Below are 19113 nucleotides of genomic sequence, written 5' to 3'. Positions count from 1 at the left end.
GGCTAACCAATACTTTCTTTACATAAATTGTTCTTATAGACATTTATTCTCCGTAACCTATGTAATTAAACATAATTATCGACAAGAAAAAACGACCACGGTTGCTAGCAAATAGCTACTTCTCTTCCTTTTGTTGCATACAATCATTACAAGGTACGTGAAATGTATAACTAACTATAACGCTCGCTAGCACAACACACCAGTTGGTATTTAACTTTAGATTTAGAGCAGATTGAAAAACGAAACATATTTGTTCCATTATTTCGTTGCCACATCGATGACAAGCTCAACATTTACGATGTTGGTGTCATTTGTCTGTCTGTCTACAAGCACTCTTGCTACGGGTTAGCTACCTAGCCAGCAAATATTTAGCAAACGCTATGTATCGTTACACATTCTGTGGAATATGCGTGGTATGCAATTAATATAACATATGATACCAGTAACCAGACATGTATGCATTGGTTAAATTGTTTGGTTAAGAATATAATTTATATATTATACTATAACGTTAGATGATTACTGACAAACACTTGATTATCTTTCTCAGACTTGGGAAGAACTGGACCAGAATGTATATGGCATAATTAAATCAGACTTATCCTGGTGGGGATTTTGTCCTCCACCAATGAACACCATGTCCCCAAGGAAGAAGCTTCTTGTCCCTGTCAGTAGAAGAAGAATGGCAAAAGCAGGGGATGACTTATTTCCTTTCAATCTTCTGCCGGTGGAATGCCAGCTCCATGTGCTTTCCTTCCTGAGTGAAGTTGACAAGTGCAATTCTGCACTTGTATGCTCCAGTTGGAGTTGCCTTGTGCGATCAGGGAAGCTTTGGAGAGTGGCAGACTTTTCTCGCCGTGGGGTGATCCACCTTGGACAGGAAGGACTGCTGGTGTCCAACCGAGAGTTTGAGCGTTGGAAAGCATGGGTTCAGCACTACACCCACCACCTTATATCCCGTGGGGCAAGCCTGCTCACCCTAAAAGCCAGCTTTGATCTGGGGGACCAGTGCAACAAATGGGGGGAGCTTCTCTCCGACCTGCTGGAAAATGTCCACTGCAGGGATCTCAGTCATCTGGACCTGAACTGGACATTCACACTACTGGAACCACTGGACCTGCGGGTTGGTTCCAATTCCCACCACGACAGCATTACCAAGATCAAGATGGACCAGGTCACTAACTTTCAGGTGCTACTGGGAAAACTTTCCCACAGCTGCCCTCGGATCACCAAGATGCGCCTGCACTTTGACTGGTCTGAGACATCAGTGTCACTCCTTACTCATTTCCAGCACCTCCGTGTCCTTGAACTCAAGTACTTTTGGGTCTTCAAAGGAGTAAGCCCAAGCACTTTGCAGACCCTGACCAAATCACTGCCCAACCTTAAGTCCTTGACATTGCATATCCTGGTGCCACTCCGAAACCTTGGCATATCTTACACGCTGGAGTCCATGTCTCTAGAGTTCCTGGATGTATCGCCTAGTCGTGGTCTGGTCTTCTCCAGTCTTAATCTGCCAGCATTACGGGAGCTAAGGGCCAAAAAGATTGTCCGCGGCATTACTTTAGACCGTCGAACCAGGCTTAGGATACAGAGCAGATGGCCCTGTCTGTACCAGGTTCTAAGAGAGGGGACCCCCAGGCTACAGGCCCTTAACAATGAGCGACTGCTTCCTGGTTGGAGAGAGCAGAGTTACAGAGAGCTGTCATCTATCCTCCAGCAGTCCTGTTATTGTCTCCAACACCTGGACAGTTGGCTCTGGTAAACAAAATGCTGTTACAAGACAGAATCATAAGCTGTTGGAATTCAGTACAGCTTATCAGGAATGCAGCGTAGTTAGGCTAATCAGGGTCCATTCCAATGGTGGCTGGAACGTTTTAGCTTATTCCTTCACCATTCAATTGCACAAAAGGATTGTGTATTTGATTTTACCATCCATCAGACATTGTTAAATGTTTTTCTTAACTTATTTCTTAGTTTACTGAAGAAGCTGAATCAATCATAATGTTTAATTGGTCCAATATTTCTCTAAAAACAATACACATACTGTATATACAGATTTCATATTTCATATGCTGTTCTTGAGTGAAGGAATATAATGAGCCTTTAGATCTTCCACGATAAACATTTGCATTGATTCCTTGTGTGTGATATTGAAACAATAGTTCTCTGTCAAAGTAATTGTAATAAATATACATTGAATGTTCAGAATTTCAACTTATTCCACTCAATGGAAAATTGCCTTTGTGTGAAATAACAGGTTTACTTGACATGTTGTCAAGTATTTTTGGGGGGTCACTTGTTTGTAGGGTAAACAAACGCATATGTATTACTTCAAGAATAGAATTAGTGATGCTGCAGTGCCTCGCTTAACCATGAGGTCCTTATCCTTAATGTTTTTGTTTGACCATGAAGATTTCTCTCAATAGGTGTAATTTGCAACTGAACTGGTAAAACATCATCTGCGCTCTCATTAATTAGTTTGTAACCAGTAATGTAGTTAGGCCTATTTATGGAGGGTATTAGATAATGACATTCCAACAAATCATTGAATTGTATCCTGACATTTCCTTTTTTGTCATTGTTTTGTTGATCTAAAACTCATTTGCTGTGATTTTACAATACACCGGATCCATTAAAGGACCCATGTAAAGTTTTTGCTGCTCTATTTATGTTATGTGGTGTTGGGGGGAAAATCACTTGTCGCAGATCCAATATCCTAGAACGTTCCTTTACTTCCATTTTCATTATTTTTCTTTTTGAGGTAAAGAATGTGTGGTGAAGGGGGGCATTCCAAATAATTATGTCCTAAATCCCCTCCCCTAGAACACACCCTCCTCACACAAACACATGCTCCTAATTTCCCCTGAATGCATTATAATCCAGTGCTGGTGGGACACAGACCTGTCAGTGCACTCAGAGGTTGTATTGGAAACGGGTAAAGAACTCTTGAGGACTCAGAGGGCTGCAGCTCCTGCTGCTGTCCCACACAGCTGGTTCTATCATTACTTAGAACCGCGAGGATCAACATAGACACCAGAGGGCCAACATGCTTTTTCTCTTGCTTTTAAAGGACATTTTTTATTTTGAGAGGAGCTCACGCGATATAAAGTATGTATCACTTTTTGTGCCCTACACTTATTGAGAGGCGTGTGATGTTTGGGTTTCAAAGCATTCCCGTTTGAGGTTCACCTAACCCAGGGTTGATGGTATGAGAGGATAACCAATGCCAGATGTGTGGGAGAACAATCTGACTGATTTCATTTGAATGAATATCGACCTCTGCAAGCAAAGAGTATTACTGAAAAAGGCAAGTTCATGCTAAATCTCTGAGCAATAACTGGTTAGATAATCCCCATAGCGGTCTGCATGTTTATGGGAGGTCGGATAGAGAAGTAGAGCCAATTAAAGGCAGCTCAGTTCAGCTTCAAGTTCAGTTCCGAGTTCCAAGCTTTACCAACACAACAGGAGGCGGGAGGCTCTTCCAGAAGGACTGGACATGGCCACAGGGGTGTATATCTCAAAGTTCCTGGCCATAGCCATAATGGTGTTGACTGTCTCATCTATTGGTGGAATAATTACAATGATTATTGTGTATGAGAATGAAAGAATCAAGACACAACCTACAGCACCACCAACACCTAATTCCACTACTCCGTATCCAACTGGACCACCACCCAACATGAGACTCCCTGGAAACCTGATTCCAGAGAGCTATGACATCGTACTACAGCCTCACCTCTACATCGTGATGAACAACACTACCAATCAATCTCTCGTCTTCACTGGAAACTCCACTGTGTTTTTTAGATGTGTGGAGAACACCAAAACTATCGTCCTTCACAGTAAAGAACAGAATGTGACTGCTGTAAAGGTGACAGATCTTGACAAGGGAAAGATCATCAAAGTTAATAACACCATACTGTATAGTAATGAAAGCAACTTCTTAGAGATTGGACTAGACAGTGTTTTAGTCAAAGATGGGAACTACAGTCTCTTTACTGCATTTGAGGGGGAACTCCTTGATGATCTGGCTGGTTTTTACATGAGTTCATACAAAAAAGGGCAGAGCACAGAGGATGACACTGAAAGGTAAGGTTTTCTTTGATAACTGCTGAGACACTAAAAATATCAAAGATTTGTTGTCAAAATTATATGAAAGGAATGCTGTGAGATGGAAATGAGATTTGACTTGTATTAAAACCCATTTACAGGTGGTTTGGGAATGAAACGATCATCGTCGAACTTGATGAAAGGTAAGACTTGTACAAGTCTGATGTTTGCATCATCAATTGCATTACATAACTGGATTGATCACGAACCACCACCCTAAACAGTGCTCCAGTTGGTTAGAGCTTTCTCTGTCTGATAAAGGCCTGATTACGTTGCCAATTTACAAGTGATAGTGTAGTGACCTTTTGATAATAAGGTAAGCACACTCCTGAACCTTAAAGTTGAAACTTCTTGACAGGGAGGATACGTACTTCCCCTGTATCATCATGAGACACAACACTCTGTATGCCTCAACTGAAATGGAGGCACATCCAACGAAGGCCTGACATACAATGGGATAATTTGCCCCTCTGCCACCAATGTAGTAATTGAGGAGGACAGCCAGAGCATGGCTTGAACCAGAGACCTTGCAATTACAAGGCAGACACATTGCTCTACCTACCATGTCATTAGGTCAGACCTCTTGTTAGAGGCTGTTATATGGTTACATTTAGGAGTCTGGCAGGAAAGATAATGTGACTCTTTCATAAGTCCTCACAGGTTAGGTCAGGCAGTATCTTATTCCTTTAATATGCAGTGCTTCCTTGAAATGAATTAGTAGTAGTAGTGAAAACAACCTGAAACCACCTCGTCATTACACCTTGACGCATATTAATATGTGATCGTTTCCGTGCTATAAATCAGTGACCTGCTAGTTTACAGACCACTGTGCTTGAACAGAGATCAAATACAAAGTTCCTCATGGTTTGTATTCTATTGCACTCTTTCCCTACAAAAAACATGATTTGCTTACAGATGGAATTCCACTTTCTTAAAAAAAGACCCCAAAGTGGCTTCTTCAGCGGACATGTGTACAGATGTATACAACATGTCCCTACAAATGGGACTATATTTCTTTATTTCTTGTCATATCAAATCACCCAGCAGTTGTTCAGTCCTGGCTCATATTTATATGTTCAACTTTAAAAGTGTTTATTATAAAAAAGACCCCCTGGGAGAATGTTGCATATTTTTCCTCTGTTCACTTCAGCAACAGCTTTGCTTCTCATTCCTTGAAAAGATTAGGACACTCATTTGAGACAAATTGTTACTTCCTCAGTGGTTTTACAATTACAGTCCTGTATTGCAATAAATGTCCATCACAGTTCATACTGCAGCTGCATAGACATTGGAAGCATGGATCATTTGAAATACTGAAAGAAGCTAATTGAATCAAAATGAACTAACAAGTAACTATTGTCTGTGTTGTATTGCTGTTGTATTGCTGTTGATTCACTGTTATTCAATTCCAGTTGTAATATTTATCCTATTTTTCAACAAATACTTTCCACACAGATTCATCGCTACTAGCCAAATGCAACCAACCGACGCCAGGAAAGTATTTCCTTGTTTCGATGAGCCAGCCATGAAGGCTACATTTAGAGTCTCTCTTATCCATAGGCCTGGCACAACAGCACTAGCAAATGGGAAAATCATAGGTGAGAAGCACATTTCATACTATTGTCATACTAGGGAATGTTAAGCCACCTTCTAAAATGCGCCTCACATTCTTATGTACCCTTACAAAAAGGTTATAAAGGAATCCTGCAGGGAAAATCCTGCATAATACAGTATATATCCTGCAGGAATAAGAAGTCCTGCGGGATATCCCATAGGATTTTCGAGGCCACTTTACTGTTGGACAATTCCTGCAGGTACAGTGAGCTCCAGAAGTATTGGGACAGTGCCAATTTTGTTGTTTTGGCTCTGTAATGATACAGTAAATGATAAAATTACTATGAGGTTAAAGTGCAGATTGTCAGCTTTCATTTGAGGGTATTTTCTGAAATTACAGCACTTTTTGTACGTAGTCCCCACATTTTAGGCGACCAAAAGTATTGGGACGGATTCACTTATGTAGTAAAAAGTGAAGTATTTGGTCCCATTTTCATAGCACGTAATTACTGGTACATAATGTATTGTGTCATTTTGGAGTCACTTTTATTGTAAATAAGAATATAATATCTTTCTAAACACTTCTACATTAATGTGGATGCTACCATCTTTACGGATAATCCTGAATGAATCGTGAATAATAATGAGTGAGATCGTTACAGACGCACAAATATCATACCCCCCCGCCCCCCAAAAAATGCTAGAGGTTATCATGTCTTGGGGGTATGATATTTGTGCATCTAACTTTCTCACTCATCATTATTCACAATTCATTCAGGTAGCATCCACATTAATGTAGAAGTGTTTAGAAATATATTAGTTTGTACAATAAAAGTGTAAATGACACTGAAATGTAAATGACACTCCTAAATTACACAATACATTATTTACCATTCATTTCTATTGGGCACAAAGTAATCTGAAACACAACCATAACAAACAGCAAATGTATCCATCACATTTGTAGAGTCTCAAGCTTGGTGTAGTCATTGCGTGCTATGAATATAGGACTCAATACTGAACTTTGACTGCTTTAATACACAAGTGAATTTGTGTACTTTTGGTCCCCTAAAAAGGGGAGGACAATGTACAAAAAGTGCTGTAATTTCTAAACGGTTCTCCTGATGGAAGAAAATGCTCTCAAATTAAAGCTGACAGTCTGCACTTTAATCTCATAGTCATTGTATCACTTCAAATCCAAAGTGCTGGAGTACAGAGCCAAAACAACAACATCAAATTCACTTTCCCAATACTTCTGGAATTAGTCCGTCAGGAAAACAATATGCAAAACTGTATATTAAAACATGTAGACATACGTTTATGACTTCTCATTAAATCCATAATTTTAAATGCATTACTTTTTGTAAACAATAATTCAGAGATTATGAGGCTAATGCATGCATATACTGTGCCTTTTCTTTTGCTTATATTGAGTATTTACTGTAGATACTATTCTATGACGAGTGTCAAAACAAAACTATTTCCTTTCATACTATCAAAGTCTTGAAGTAATCAGTGAGTCTTTTTGATCCCTTTTAGATACAACCCTTGAGGATATCGATGGAGAGACCTGGGAAGTCACTCGCTTTCAAACGACTAAGAAAATGTCAACTTACCTCTTAGCTTTCACAGTGTCTGATTTCGATTCCATAGGATCTACACATGAAAGAGTTGACATTAAGGTATGTAGCTATAGTTGTTGAATCATAACTGCAGTAGTGCATTATATCAACAAAATTACTTGTGAAAAGGTTTGTATTTCACTAGCAATATCAAAGAAAGTTAATACTGTTGTAAATGACAAATTCTCTCTAGATTCCATCCAAACCGCTATACTATTTAAATGTATTCAGTTTAGACTACACTGCTAATTTTCATGTTAAAGATGTTTTTACTCACCAAATCATATTGATATGATACTAAAACTCACATTTTTATTTTCTGTTCGGTTTGTTGAAGACATATGCTCGACCGGAGGCCATAAAAGCTGGACAGGCAAAGTATGCTGCAAGTATCACTGGAAATATACTGGCGTTCTATGAGAGTCCTGGAGTATTCAAAATGAATTATCCTTTGAGCAAGCTAGGTATGTATGGCATGATTGCATCATAACAATGTAAAATAAGCATGGGTAAATCATAACATTGCAAGTGTTCAACAAAGATGAATTGTCATAAAATGCATCTAATCAATTTCATTCTTTACTCCATACATAACCTGTCTAAAACAATCTAAGAAGAATAATGATAATGTTGTGAAATTCAATTAAAATAACCTATTTTCAGTGGTGTAAAGTACTTAAGTAAAAATACTTTAAAGTACTACTTTTACATTTTGAGTGCTTAGCCAGACAGGAAAATTGTCCAGTTCACTCACTTATCAAGAGAACGACCCTGGTCAACCCTATTGCCTCTGATCTGGCAGACTCGTAGCACACATGCTTTGTTTGTAAATTATATCTGAGTGTTGAAATGTTCCCTTGTCTATCTGTAAATAAATAGAAAAAATCAAATGGTGCTGTCTGATTTGCTTAATAAAAGGGATTTTTTAAACTTTTGAAATTAAGTATATTTTTAATGACATTTTTGATATTTAAGTATATTTAAAATCAAATACTTTTAGACTTTTAATCAGGTAGAATTTTACTGGGTGACTTTCAACCTCTACTTGAGTCATGTTCTATTAAGTTATCTTAACTTTTATTCAATGATGACGATAGGGTACTTTTTCCATCGCTGCCTATTTTATGTCTACTTTAGATCAAATTGCTCTACCAGACTTCAGTGCAGGTGCCATGGAGAATTGGGGCTTGGTAACATATCGTGAGACAGCTCTGCTATATGAGGAAGGGGTGTCCTCCACATCAAACAAAGAGTGGATTGCCACAGTTATTGCACATGAGCTTGCCCATCAGGTATGAAAACTCAAAAATACTATTTCTAAATGTAATATACGCTACCGGTCAAAAGTTTTAGAACACCTACTCATTCAAGGGTTTTACTTTATTTTGACTATTTTCAACATTGTGTAATAATAGTGAATACATCAACACTATGAAATAACACATGAAATCATGTCGTAACTAAAAAAGTGTGAAACAAATCTAAATATATTTTATATTTGAGATTCTTCAAAGTAGCCACCCTTTCCTTGACGACAGCTTTGCACACTTTTGGCATTCTTTCAACCAGCTTCATGAGGTAGTCACCTGCAATGCATTTCAATTAACAGGTGTGCCTTCTAAAAAGTTAATTTGTGGAATTTCTTTCCTTCTTCATGCGTTTCAGCCAATCAGTTGTGTTGTGACAAGGTAGGGGGGTATACATAAGATAGCCCTATTTGGTAAAAGACCAAGTCCATATAATGGCAAGAACAGCTCAAATAAGCAAAGAGAAACGACAGTCCATCATTACTTTAAGACATGAAGGTCAGTCAATACGGAAAATGTCTTCAAGTGCAGTCTCAAAAACCTTCAAGCGCTATGATGAAACTAGCTCTCATGAGGACCGCCACAGGAATGGAAGACCCAGAGGTCCCTCTGCTGCACAGGATAAGTTCATTAGACTTATACCAGCCTCAGAAATTGCAGCCTAAATAAATGCTTCAGAGTTCAAGTAAAAGACACATCTCAACATCAACTGTTCAAGAGGAGACTGTGTGAATCAGACCTTCATGGTCGAATTGCTGCAAAGAAACCACTTCTTAAGGACACCAATAAGAAGAAGAAACTTGCTTGGGCCATGAAACACGAGCGATGGACATTAGACCGGTGGAAATCTGTCATTTGATCTGATGAGTCCAAATTTGAGAATTTTTCTTCCAACCGCCGTGTCTTTGTGAGAAGTGATGTGGGTGAATGGATGATCTCTGCATGTATATTTCCCACCGTAAAGCATGGAGGAGGAGGTGTTATGGTGTGGGGGTGCTTTGCTGGTGATGCTGTCTGAGATTGATTTAGAATTCAAGCCACACTTAACCAGTATGGCTACCACAGAATTCTGCAGCGATAAACCATCTCATCTGATTTGGATTTAGTATAATTTGTTTTTCAACAGGACCATGACCCAACACACCTCCAGGCTGTGTAAGGGCTATTTTACCAAGAAGGAGAGTGATGGAGTGCTGCATCAATCAATCAATCAATCAAATCAATAGTATTTATAAAGCCCTCTTTTAAATCAGCCGATTTCACAAAATGCTATACAGAAACCCATCCTAAAACCCCACACAGCAAGCAATGCAGGTGTAGAAGCACGATCAGATGACTTGGCCTCCACAATCCCTCGACCTCAACCAAATTGAGATGGTTTGGTATGAGTCGGACTGCGGAGTGAAGGAAAAGACTGTTGGAAAAGAATTCCAGGTAAAGCTGGTTGAGAGAATGCCAAGCTTGTGCAAAGCTGTCATCAAGGCAAACGCGTGGCTTCTTTGAAGAATGTAAAATCTAAAATACTACATGATTCCATAATTTTGATGTCTTCACTATTATTCTACAATGTAGAAAAAGTCAAAATATAGAAAAACACTTGAATGAGTAGGTGTTCTAAAACCTTTGACCGGTAGTGTATGTATTAATGTAAAGTGAACTACAATTAATTAAAAACATGATCTTGCATTGTTGTGGCATTCACTGTAACAGCACCTAAATGTGTTGCTTTCAGTGGTTTGGAAACCTGGTGACAATGAAATGGTGGAATGACCTGTGGCTGAATGAGGGATTTGCAACATATATATCCTATATGGGAGTGGATCATATTGAGCCAACATGGAACATAGTATGTCCCTAATAACTTATTAATAACTATATTTTTTTCTGCATCTGTTGCATCAGATCGCAAATTGTAATACTTCTAATAGTCTTCTTTTCATTTGGTCTCTGATTGTTTTGTTTTTTCCAGAAAGATCTGATTGTTCTAAATGACATCCAGACTGTATTTCAAGTGGATTCTTTGGCCTCCTCCCATCCTCTAAGCTCTAAAGAGGATGATGTTCAAACATCTAGTGACATCACTCAGCTTTTTGATTCCATCACCTACAGCAAGGTCTGGTTGTCACAGAGCCCCATGGGGGAAGAGAGATGATATCAAAAATGTTTATTTTTAACATTGTACAGGAATTTTCTATATAGTGATAGAATGAGTTAATGTAATGCATGAATATTAACATATCTTCACTCTTCAGGGGGCAGCTGTGCTGAGAATGCTGGCAGATTATCTGGACGAGAGGGTCTTTCTGAATGGCCTGAGAGTACGCACACATACGACTTTGTCCGTTAATGTGTAGGATGGCTTATTGTCAGTGTGTGGAACATCTATGTTGTATATTTGCAATTTTCCACATGGATGTATCAAAACTAATGGGAACTTTTTGTGTAAGTGTGTGTAAATACTATTGTTTCAAAATGTTTCAGAAATATCTTCAGGCTTTCCAGTACAGTAATACTGTACACAAAGACCTGTGGGAATATTTACAAGAGGTAAAAGCTGAGTTTTGCGAAGGCATATCAACACAAAAATAGTATATGTTATTATGTTCTTTCAAGCATGTAAAACTTATAGAATGCTTTAGGGGCATGAATACACTGAATAAAATGCTAATGACAAAAACGTTGTAGGCGGTGGACGAGGACAGCAGCCACATTAAAGTTGCTGAAGTCATGGACACTTGGACAAAGCAAATGGGTTACCCAGTCATCACCATCAACACCACCAATGGGGCAGTTTCTCAACAACATTTCCTCCAAAATCAAACATCTGACTACGAGTAAGTCCTGCACTTTGTTTAACATCACAGAGTGAGAAAACAAATATAACAGCTTTCCTGAACCACTGATTGTCCCCTCCATGTAGAATTAGATGCCCATATGGCTGACTTTGGATTGTTGCTATAGTAATGGATTGTTGTTATAGTACTCTGACAGACATTTCCACTCAACAGTTTTAGAGTAACACTTTAATTGAAATATAAACCATAACAGCATCATACTATTATCATGAATATGACATAATGAATGTCATAGGATGTCATTTTTCATACATCAGAAACAGTGATGACATATGTTGACATAACCGCTTATGTTGCTTACTCACCTAAACATTGTTGCTAAAATTGTTAGTTGTAACATATGTCATAACCATTTCCAATACATACAAAATGGCACTGCCTTGACATTCAGTTATGACATGTTTATGACAATAACAGTTATCATTTCAAATTAAGTGTTGCTATAGTATATTATTCCAGTTTTAATTGGATTACATTGTAATGAATTAGGCCAACAATTAAGTATTTTATTAGCATATGTGAATATAGCTGTAGATCATAATATTATGCCCATATATATTTTTAAAACTTGTTCTCTTTCATTAGTTTTGAATGGCATGTTCCAATCAGAGTGATGAAGGAAGGTGAACCAATAAAAATAGCTACACTGGATAAAAAAGGTCAAGGTAAGGAGTATTTAATTGAATATACATGTACAATTGTTAATATTTGTCTTAGTATCACCTTGAGTAACCTCGTCCCCAGGCTAATTGAGAGAGATGATCTGATGAGCTATATTATGTACAGATTCTCCATTATAGATAGACTGAACATGGCAAATATACTGTATAATGTATGACAATAGCAAACCCAACTAATGAAATGGTGCTAGTCATTAGTTCTGTCAATAAAAACCTAATTAAGGCACATTGTAACTCTCATGTTCTGAATTTGCTAAACAGTGCTGATGCCAGATTTCCTGTCTGAAGATGGCAAGTGGGTGCTTGCCAACATAAACTGTATGGGATATTTCAGAGTCAACTATGATCCAGTGAATTGGGATAGACTGCTCTCTCAGCTGGAAATTAATATTCACGTAAGTCTTCCTCATTTGTGTGGAACAGTGTTGTCCATACAGTCCAAGTCAGACACGAAACAGAGCACATTACATATGGCAAGTGCCTAGAAAACTGTGCCTGTGCTTTATCAAAGCAGCCTGTTGATCCAAAATAAACAATGTAGCATATTCGAAGAAGACTAGGTAATGTTTTGTTATGGTAAGAAATATTTGGAGAGAATGTGCTGGTCAAGGTTTTTGTGAGTACATTCTTCAAATCAAATGTACTTGTCATGTTAAGTTTACAGAAGGTTTAAAAGGTACAGGAAAATGCCTTGTGTGCTAGCTCCCTCAAAATGGCAGTACAGCCTCCTCAGTTGGGGTATCAATTTACTTTTGAATAGTAGATTGTGCAACAGCAATTTTTCTCTAGCTATATGTCAGTCGCTGACAATCACTGAATTAGCCATGTCGGGTAACCATTTTTTAATTGGTAAATTAGTCTAATCAACTATCTGAACTAGAAGTAATCATGGGCGAATATTGACCGGTCACGCAGGGCACGTGCCCAGGGGCCCTGACCTCCAGGGGGCCTCAATTTATTTTGTTAGTCACCCTCACTCAGATATAATTAACATGGCATAATCATGGCAAAATGTGTAGAATTGCAGGAAATCTGCTTCAAAGCTGAATGGGGGGGAAACCAAATCTCGCTTAGGGCCCCTAAAAGGCTAGAACCGGCCCTGTATACATAATAGGTTCTGCAGTATAGATAATGATTGTGCTATGTTAAGTATGACTGTATTTCATAGGCAAAATTGCCACGGGAATGGGGGGGGGGGATCTCCCCACAATATTCAGAACAGGTCGATTCTTCCCCCCCCCCCAATCAGTTTTTTTGTAGCATTTGAATACGTCATAAGCAATGGCAAAATGTGTAGAATTGCAGGAAATTAGCTTTAAAGTAGCTGCCCAGTGTTTCCAGATTTCTATGAAATATGACCTATAATTAATTACAATATGAGTGATTGTTTTCCTTCCAAGAAATCATTATTAACTATGTTAAAATGCAGATTTTCTGTGTTGGAATGGTGTGGGTGTACCCCAACAACAGAATGGTGCAATACCAGTCCTAAAAAATATTAATGCAAGTAGACCACTGATTAGCCAGCTCATCCTCCTCAGGAGGGTGACATCATCCTCTGAGGCAATGGCAAGCATTTTTTTTAGTTTTCACCACTGGACAATTACTTCACCCCATGGCTTTAAAACTGCAACATTTTATCTCAGCCTCATGACAAAATGTGTAGAGTAGCATTATAAAACTGCCGATTGTTCTATCTGCCGATCAGGCCCACCACTGTCGTGTCGTCTGCAAACTTAATGATGGTGTTGGAGCGCGGCCACGCAGTCATGGGTGTACAGGGAGTACAGGAGAGGGCTGAGCAACCCCCGGGGGACTCTTGTGTTAAGAGTCAGTGTGGCGGAGGTGTTGTTGCCTACCCTCAACACCTGGGGATGGCCTGTCAGGAAGTCCAGCATTCAGTTGCAGAGGGAGGTGTTCATACCTAGCGCCTTGAGCTAAGTGACGAGTTTGGAGGGGAATATGTTGTTGAAAGCTGAGCTGTAGTCAATGAACAGCATTCTCACATAGGTAATCCTCTTGTCCTGGTGGGATAGGGCAGTGTGCAGAGCAATGGCGATTGCGTCATCCCTGGATCTGTTGGGTCGGTATGCAAAGTGTTATGGGTCTAGGGTGTCAGGTAAGGTCAAGCTGACGTGGTCCCTGACCAGCCTCTCAAAGCACTTCATGAAGACAGAAGTGAGTGCTACATGGCAATAGTCATTTACCTCTGTTTGCTTGGGTAGGAGGGACAGTGGTGAGTACAATAAAGAATGCTAGACACCTGGCATGCATCAGATAATTCGAACCCCTCACCACAGATCACAGACCATGGAGCATGACACTTAAAAAGTCAAATAAGACAATATGCTAGCTCACTTGTGCAGTTTGCTTTAAAGACGCTCTCCAGCTTTGAATTTTTCTGGTTGAAAAACAATATAACAAGTATAAATACAGTAATATACAGTGCACGCACAACAAAATATATGTTTTGAGTAAAGTAATATTTTTTAAACACATCTGTAAACTTCAAGGAGTAGGACATGATGGTCTGATGTGACGTCATCGGCCTCCCTCTTCCTTACGGGAACAATAGAGGAGTACTAGAGGGGGAAAAGGAAAGGCCCCTCTTCCTTATGGGAACAATAGAGGAGTATTAGAGGGGGAAAAGGAAAGGCCCCTCTTCCTTACAGGAACAATAGAGGAGTACTAGAGGGGGAAAAGGAAAGGCCCCTCTTCCTTACGGGAACAATAGAGGAGTACTAGAGGGGGGAAAAGGAAAGGCCCCTCTTTTGCCATGTCGTACCTGGACCACCTATTGAGATGTGCCTTTTGTTAAGTAAATCAGGTGTTCAATGAGATGAAAAAGAGACTGGAGTAGGACTTTAATAATTAGAACTCATTTGATTTATTCTCAGGAAATTCCAATCATCAACCGGGGACAGCTTATTGATGATGCATTCAACTTGGCAAGGTAATCTCATCTAAGACTGATACATTCATGGACTTCCTTCAAAATGTATACTCTGATAAAAAAATGTTACACATCACAATGATTGAATTTTCATGGCTTGAGACCTTACGGAAATCATACTTTCTTGGTGTCATTAATATCCTCTTTGGATGGCTACAGTCTTCTTATATTATGTATTTTATTTATTTATCAAGGGCCAAACATATCAATGTGACACTGGCTTTGAGAACTACCAAGTACCTCTGGAATGACACAGAGTACATACCATGGGAATCAGCACTGAGAAACCTGGACTATTTCATTCTCATGTTTGATCGCTCCGAGGTCTATGGTCCAATGCAGGTCAGTCATCAAATCAAGATACTGTACATAAAAGTGCCCTTTTATCATAGCAAACTCTATTCCTACAAATGTAAATGACATATGAGTGTAATACAGTATTTTTTCCTATGTTATTTCCAGGCATACTTAAGAAAGCAAGTTGGTGGACTTTATCAACATTTTGAAAATTTCACCATGTTTTCTATGGTCCCAGAGAAGCATTCTGCACAGTGAGAAACATATTTTCATTGGATATTGCAACCCTCTGAACACATCCTCACTTTAAGCATATTATTAACATGTCATTATTCATTCCCAGGTACAACCAGATTAATGCCATTTCAGTCGCATGCAGCAATGACATTCCAGAGTGCCAAGAAATGGCAAAAATGCTCTTTGACAACTGGATGACAAACAAAACCAGCAATCGGTATGGAATTAGGTTTCATCAAGCCAACACGGCCAGATGCATGCTAGTTCCTGCTGTACTTATTACTGCATTTCACAGTTGAATGGGGTGGTCATATCATTCATAAAACATAACACACAACCTGAAATATGCATGAGATTAATTCAATAACCTAATACCAAAATGTTATATGCAATTTTGGATATATTGAGTGTATTGATCCTTTTAACTGTAATTACCAGATTCTGTTTCTCTCTTTGATTGTCCTCACTGCCACAGTATACATCCTAACCTGAAGGCCACCATCTACTGCCAAGCTATAGCTGCTGGGGGAGAGAAGGAATGGGAATTTGCTTGGGGCAAGTTTGAGAATGCCACCACAGCCACAGAGAAAGACAAACTAAGATATGCCCTCTCATGCACAAGGAAGATCTGGCTCCTGAACAGGTTAGATCGATTTCCGTCCGTACCACCCTTTTCGGGATATAAAATTTAGTTGCTGTTCAAAGACCATTTATTTGGCATTTCCTTCTCATCTTGCAGATACCTTGAGTACACTTTGAACCCTGACAAGATAAGAAAAATGGATGCCGTTTCTACCATCAGCTACATAGCCAGGAATGTGGCAGGACAAGCAATAGCCTGGAATTTTGTACGCGCAAACTGGAACTACATCAGCTTGGAGTATGTTTTTCTGTTGTTAAGTACTGTATATAGCAAGACCTAATGTTAAGACAAACAATCCAGAGGACCAAGTTCCTTTCCAACTGAAATAATGGAACCACAACTTATTAGCAATTATTTTGTATGGTGTTTCATAAAGTATAAAAATCACCTAAATAAACCTCAAGCAATATACCAATAAGAAAGGTGTAGACCCGTCAAACAAGTCAGGTACAAAGGTCTCCTTAGCCAATCAGAGGAAATCACCTCTAATTTATTTGTTTGGAGTTGCCAGTAAGTGGGCAGGACCCCATTTCCTGTTTCTGTAGCTTGAGGCAGCTTAATGTACACCCCCAGGACAGGATGCTCGTCTATCGCAGAGTGCCAAGCAGAGACGCATCAGGTCCCATTTTTACAGTATGACTCTGGCAGGGATTGAACTCAACCTTCCAATCTCATGGCGGACACTAACCACAAGGCCACTGAGTTGCCAGGCAGTCATCTAAATTGACTTCTATCAAACTGCTTGCTGAGCAAATATGCTCATTTCACCCCTCTCCTCCACTCTCCTCCTCAGGTACGAAGAAGGGATCATGTCACTTGGCAACCTGATTGATGGAGTGACGCAGAGATTTTCCACTGACTTTGAGCTTGAAGAGGTGAGCGTCTCCCTATTGGTAACAGGCAAGGCCCACAACGCTATCTGAGTCACAAACCTCTCCTCTGCCTTGAATGCAGTGATTGATTTTTAATGTCTGGGGATGAGAGACTAGGTTCAGCTGGTGGGAGTTGAGTTTTGAGTAATTACTGGTTTCCGCCCTAATTCAAACTTTTCCCTGATTGTTATTGTGCAGCTGTGGCAGTTCCTGACCGACCATGATGTAGAAGAACTGCATTTGGCAATCAGGGCCCTAGAGCAAGCCACTGAGAGAACTGAGGCCAACATTAAATGGGTGAAGGAAAACAAGCAGACTGTTTTGGAGTGGTTTAAAAATGAGTCAAGGCGAGAGCAGCTGAACTGAGCTGATAGGATGAGAAACAGATGGACCAGAGTGCCATGATTTTGAACACACCCTGTATTTGACTTGAGTCTTGGGGTGTATTAATTAGTCAGATTTTCAACAGAAACATTTTACTGTTTACTCTAAGAAGCAAATGGAAGCAAACGTAATCAAACGTGGAGGGACCTACCTGAATCTGTCCTTTAGAAACAGCAATGGTTTCCGTTGCATAATGTTTTGCAACAGAATCCAACGAATAAATACCTCCTTGATTTCATTCCAGTTAGATCTGAAAACAGGTTTTATACAATCAACATGCAATATAATCCTAAACTAAATGTATATTTCAATGTTTTTGTCACTTGTAATTCAATAAGAGGAGAAATTCTAATCAATTTTATTTAAACAAGTAACATTCCACCATTTCTTGTTTGAGACAATATTGTTTACACTGACAGTCACACCCAAAGAAAGCGCTTTCTCAGGTTGACAACTACAATTATTTTGTTAAACGACTATCAAACTACACAAAACTATAGCAATAAAATGTCTAACTATGTATTTGTAAAAATATGTATTGTCAAAGCATATTTTTATTTACATTAGTCATTTAGCAGACACTCTTATCCAGAGCAACTTACAGTAGTAGTGAGTGCATACATTTTATTTAAACAAATATATATTTTTTTAAATGTAACTAATTGATTGAAGTTAGATTGGTAAAAGGACTAGATTGAGAAGGGCTATTGTGTTTTTGATCTATTTTGGAGTATGCATGATTTCAAATCACCTACAATAGTTCACTTATTCTACTGTAGCCTAGATCTACAGTAAGTGGCTACTTCACACATTTACACATGCAGATATTCTGATTAGCGGGCAACGTTTACTACTCTACTAGTCAAAGCTATAACTCCATCCTTGCATGATCACTCTTACCCAAGTGATGGTTTACATTTTGGATGACACATCATTGGAACAACAACACCATCAAATACATTGCCATTAGCTTTATTACAAAGTTATTACAAGGTTAGCCTTATACATGTGATTTTTACCCTTCTACAGACAATGATGCATTTTCAATAGAGCGATTAGTAGAGGGGGTAAAGCATGTATGATGATTACCAAAGAGAGGCTTTACACCCCTATATCAAAGGTACTCTGCAATACCAAGATTTGTCAGCGTCTTGTAGAGTCTATATTACATGCAGAATAAAAAACAACATTAAAAATGAAACGCCTCACTTCCTCTTCTGTGTGCATATGCTGCGCAAGCAACGTTGGACACTGTGCAATTCTATTCATCTCCCCAAACATCCCAAGATAGAAATGGCAGTCAAATAGGGGTGACATTGAAATGGGGTGTCATAAAAGATATACACTACAGAGAAAAAGCTATAATTTATGTTAATTGACTAGACTGTAGATCAGGGATGGGCAACTGTGATGGGTGTGGGGACCACAAAAAATCAGAACTCATGAGGGCCCGCAGTTGCTCGCGGGTCTGCGTACCCACATCTTCCCCTTCTTGGCCCTCCTCGTGACAGTGGAGAGAATTGTTTTAGAGTACATTTTGTGCAATTCTACACATTTTTGCAATAGGGTGTAAAGAATGTTGCAGTTTCAAAACAAGTT

At 39.1% G+C, this 19113-nt stretch overlaps 2 protein-coding genes across 2 annotated transcripts; both read left to right on the top strand.

Moving 5' to 3' along the window:
- The first annotated feature begins 4 nt into the window (after positions 1–4).
- On the top strand, positions 5–2644 carry LOC118401247 (uncharacterized). The gene is made up of 2 exons (XM_035798602.2): positions 5–153; positions 551–2644. Exon 2 carries the CDS (start codon positions 629–631, stop codon positions 1760–1762), a length of 1134 nt encoding a protein of 377 aa, XP_035654495.1. The 5' UTR covers positions 5–153; positions 551–628; the 3' UTR covers positions 1763–2644.
- Positions 2645–2910: 266 nt separating this feature from the next.
- LOC118401246 (aminopeptidase N-like) lies at positions 2911–18715 on the top strand. Its single transcript, XM_035798600.2, has 21 exons — positions 2911–4089; positions 4212–4253; positions 5566–5708; positions 7204–7346; positions 7624–7750; positions 8424–8578; positions 10326–10439; positions 10563–10706; positions 10846–10911; positions 11075–11140; positions 11279–11427; positions 12034–12113; positions 12390–12523; positions 15026–15081; positions 15276–15423; positions 15544–15632; positions 15722–15832; positions 16091–16258; positions 16355–16495; positions 17052–17133; positions 17329–18715. Exons 1-21 carry the CDS (start codon positions 3497–3499, stop codon positions 17494–17496), a joined length of 2919 nt encoding a protein of 972 aa, XP_035654493.1. The 5' UTR covers positions 2911–3496; the 3' UTR covers positions 17497–18715.
- The last annotated feature ends 398 nt before the right edge of the window (positions 18716–19113 follow it).

The sequence above is a fragment of the Oncorhynchus keta genome, chromosome 22 (assembly GCF_023373465.1).
Source record: "Oncorhynchus keta strain PuntledgeMale-10-30-2019 chromosome 22, Oket_V2, whole genome shotgun sequence".
NCBI classification, from domain to species: Eukaryota; Metazoa; Chordata; class Actinopteri; order Salmoniformes; family Salmonidae; genus Oncorhynchus; species Oncorhynchus keta.
Note: the sequence above shows the minus strand (reverse complement) of the source record. Positions and strands in the feature narration are given on the sequence as shown.

Excerpts from the sequence above, each read along its gene's own strand:
- LOC118401247 (XM_035798602.2), top strand. The coding sequence starts at position 629 with ATGAACACCATGTCCCCAAGGAAGAAGCTTCTTGTCCCTGTCAGTAGA.
- LOC118401246 (XM_035798600.2), top strand. The coding sequence starts at position 3,497 with ATGGCCACAGGGGTGTATATCTCAAAGTTCCTGGCCATAGCCATAATG. Across the intron at positions 7,751-8,423 it reads TTATCCTTTGAGCAAGCTAG|ATCAAATTGCTCTACCAGAC; the intron begins GTATGTATGGCA and ends TGTCTACTTTAG. Across the intron at positions 15,833-16,090 it reads ACAAACAAAACCAGCAATCG|TATACATCCTAACCTGAAGG; the intron begins GTATGGAATTAG and ends TCACTGCCACAG.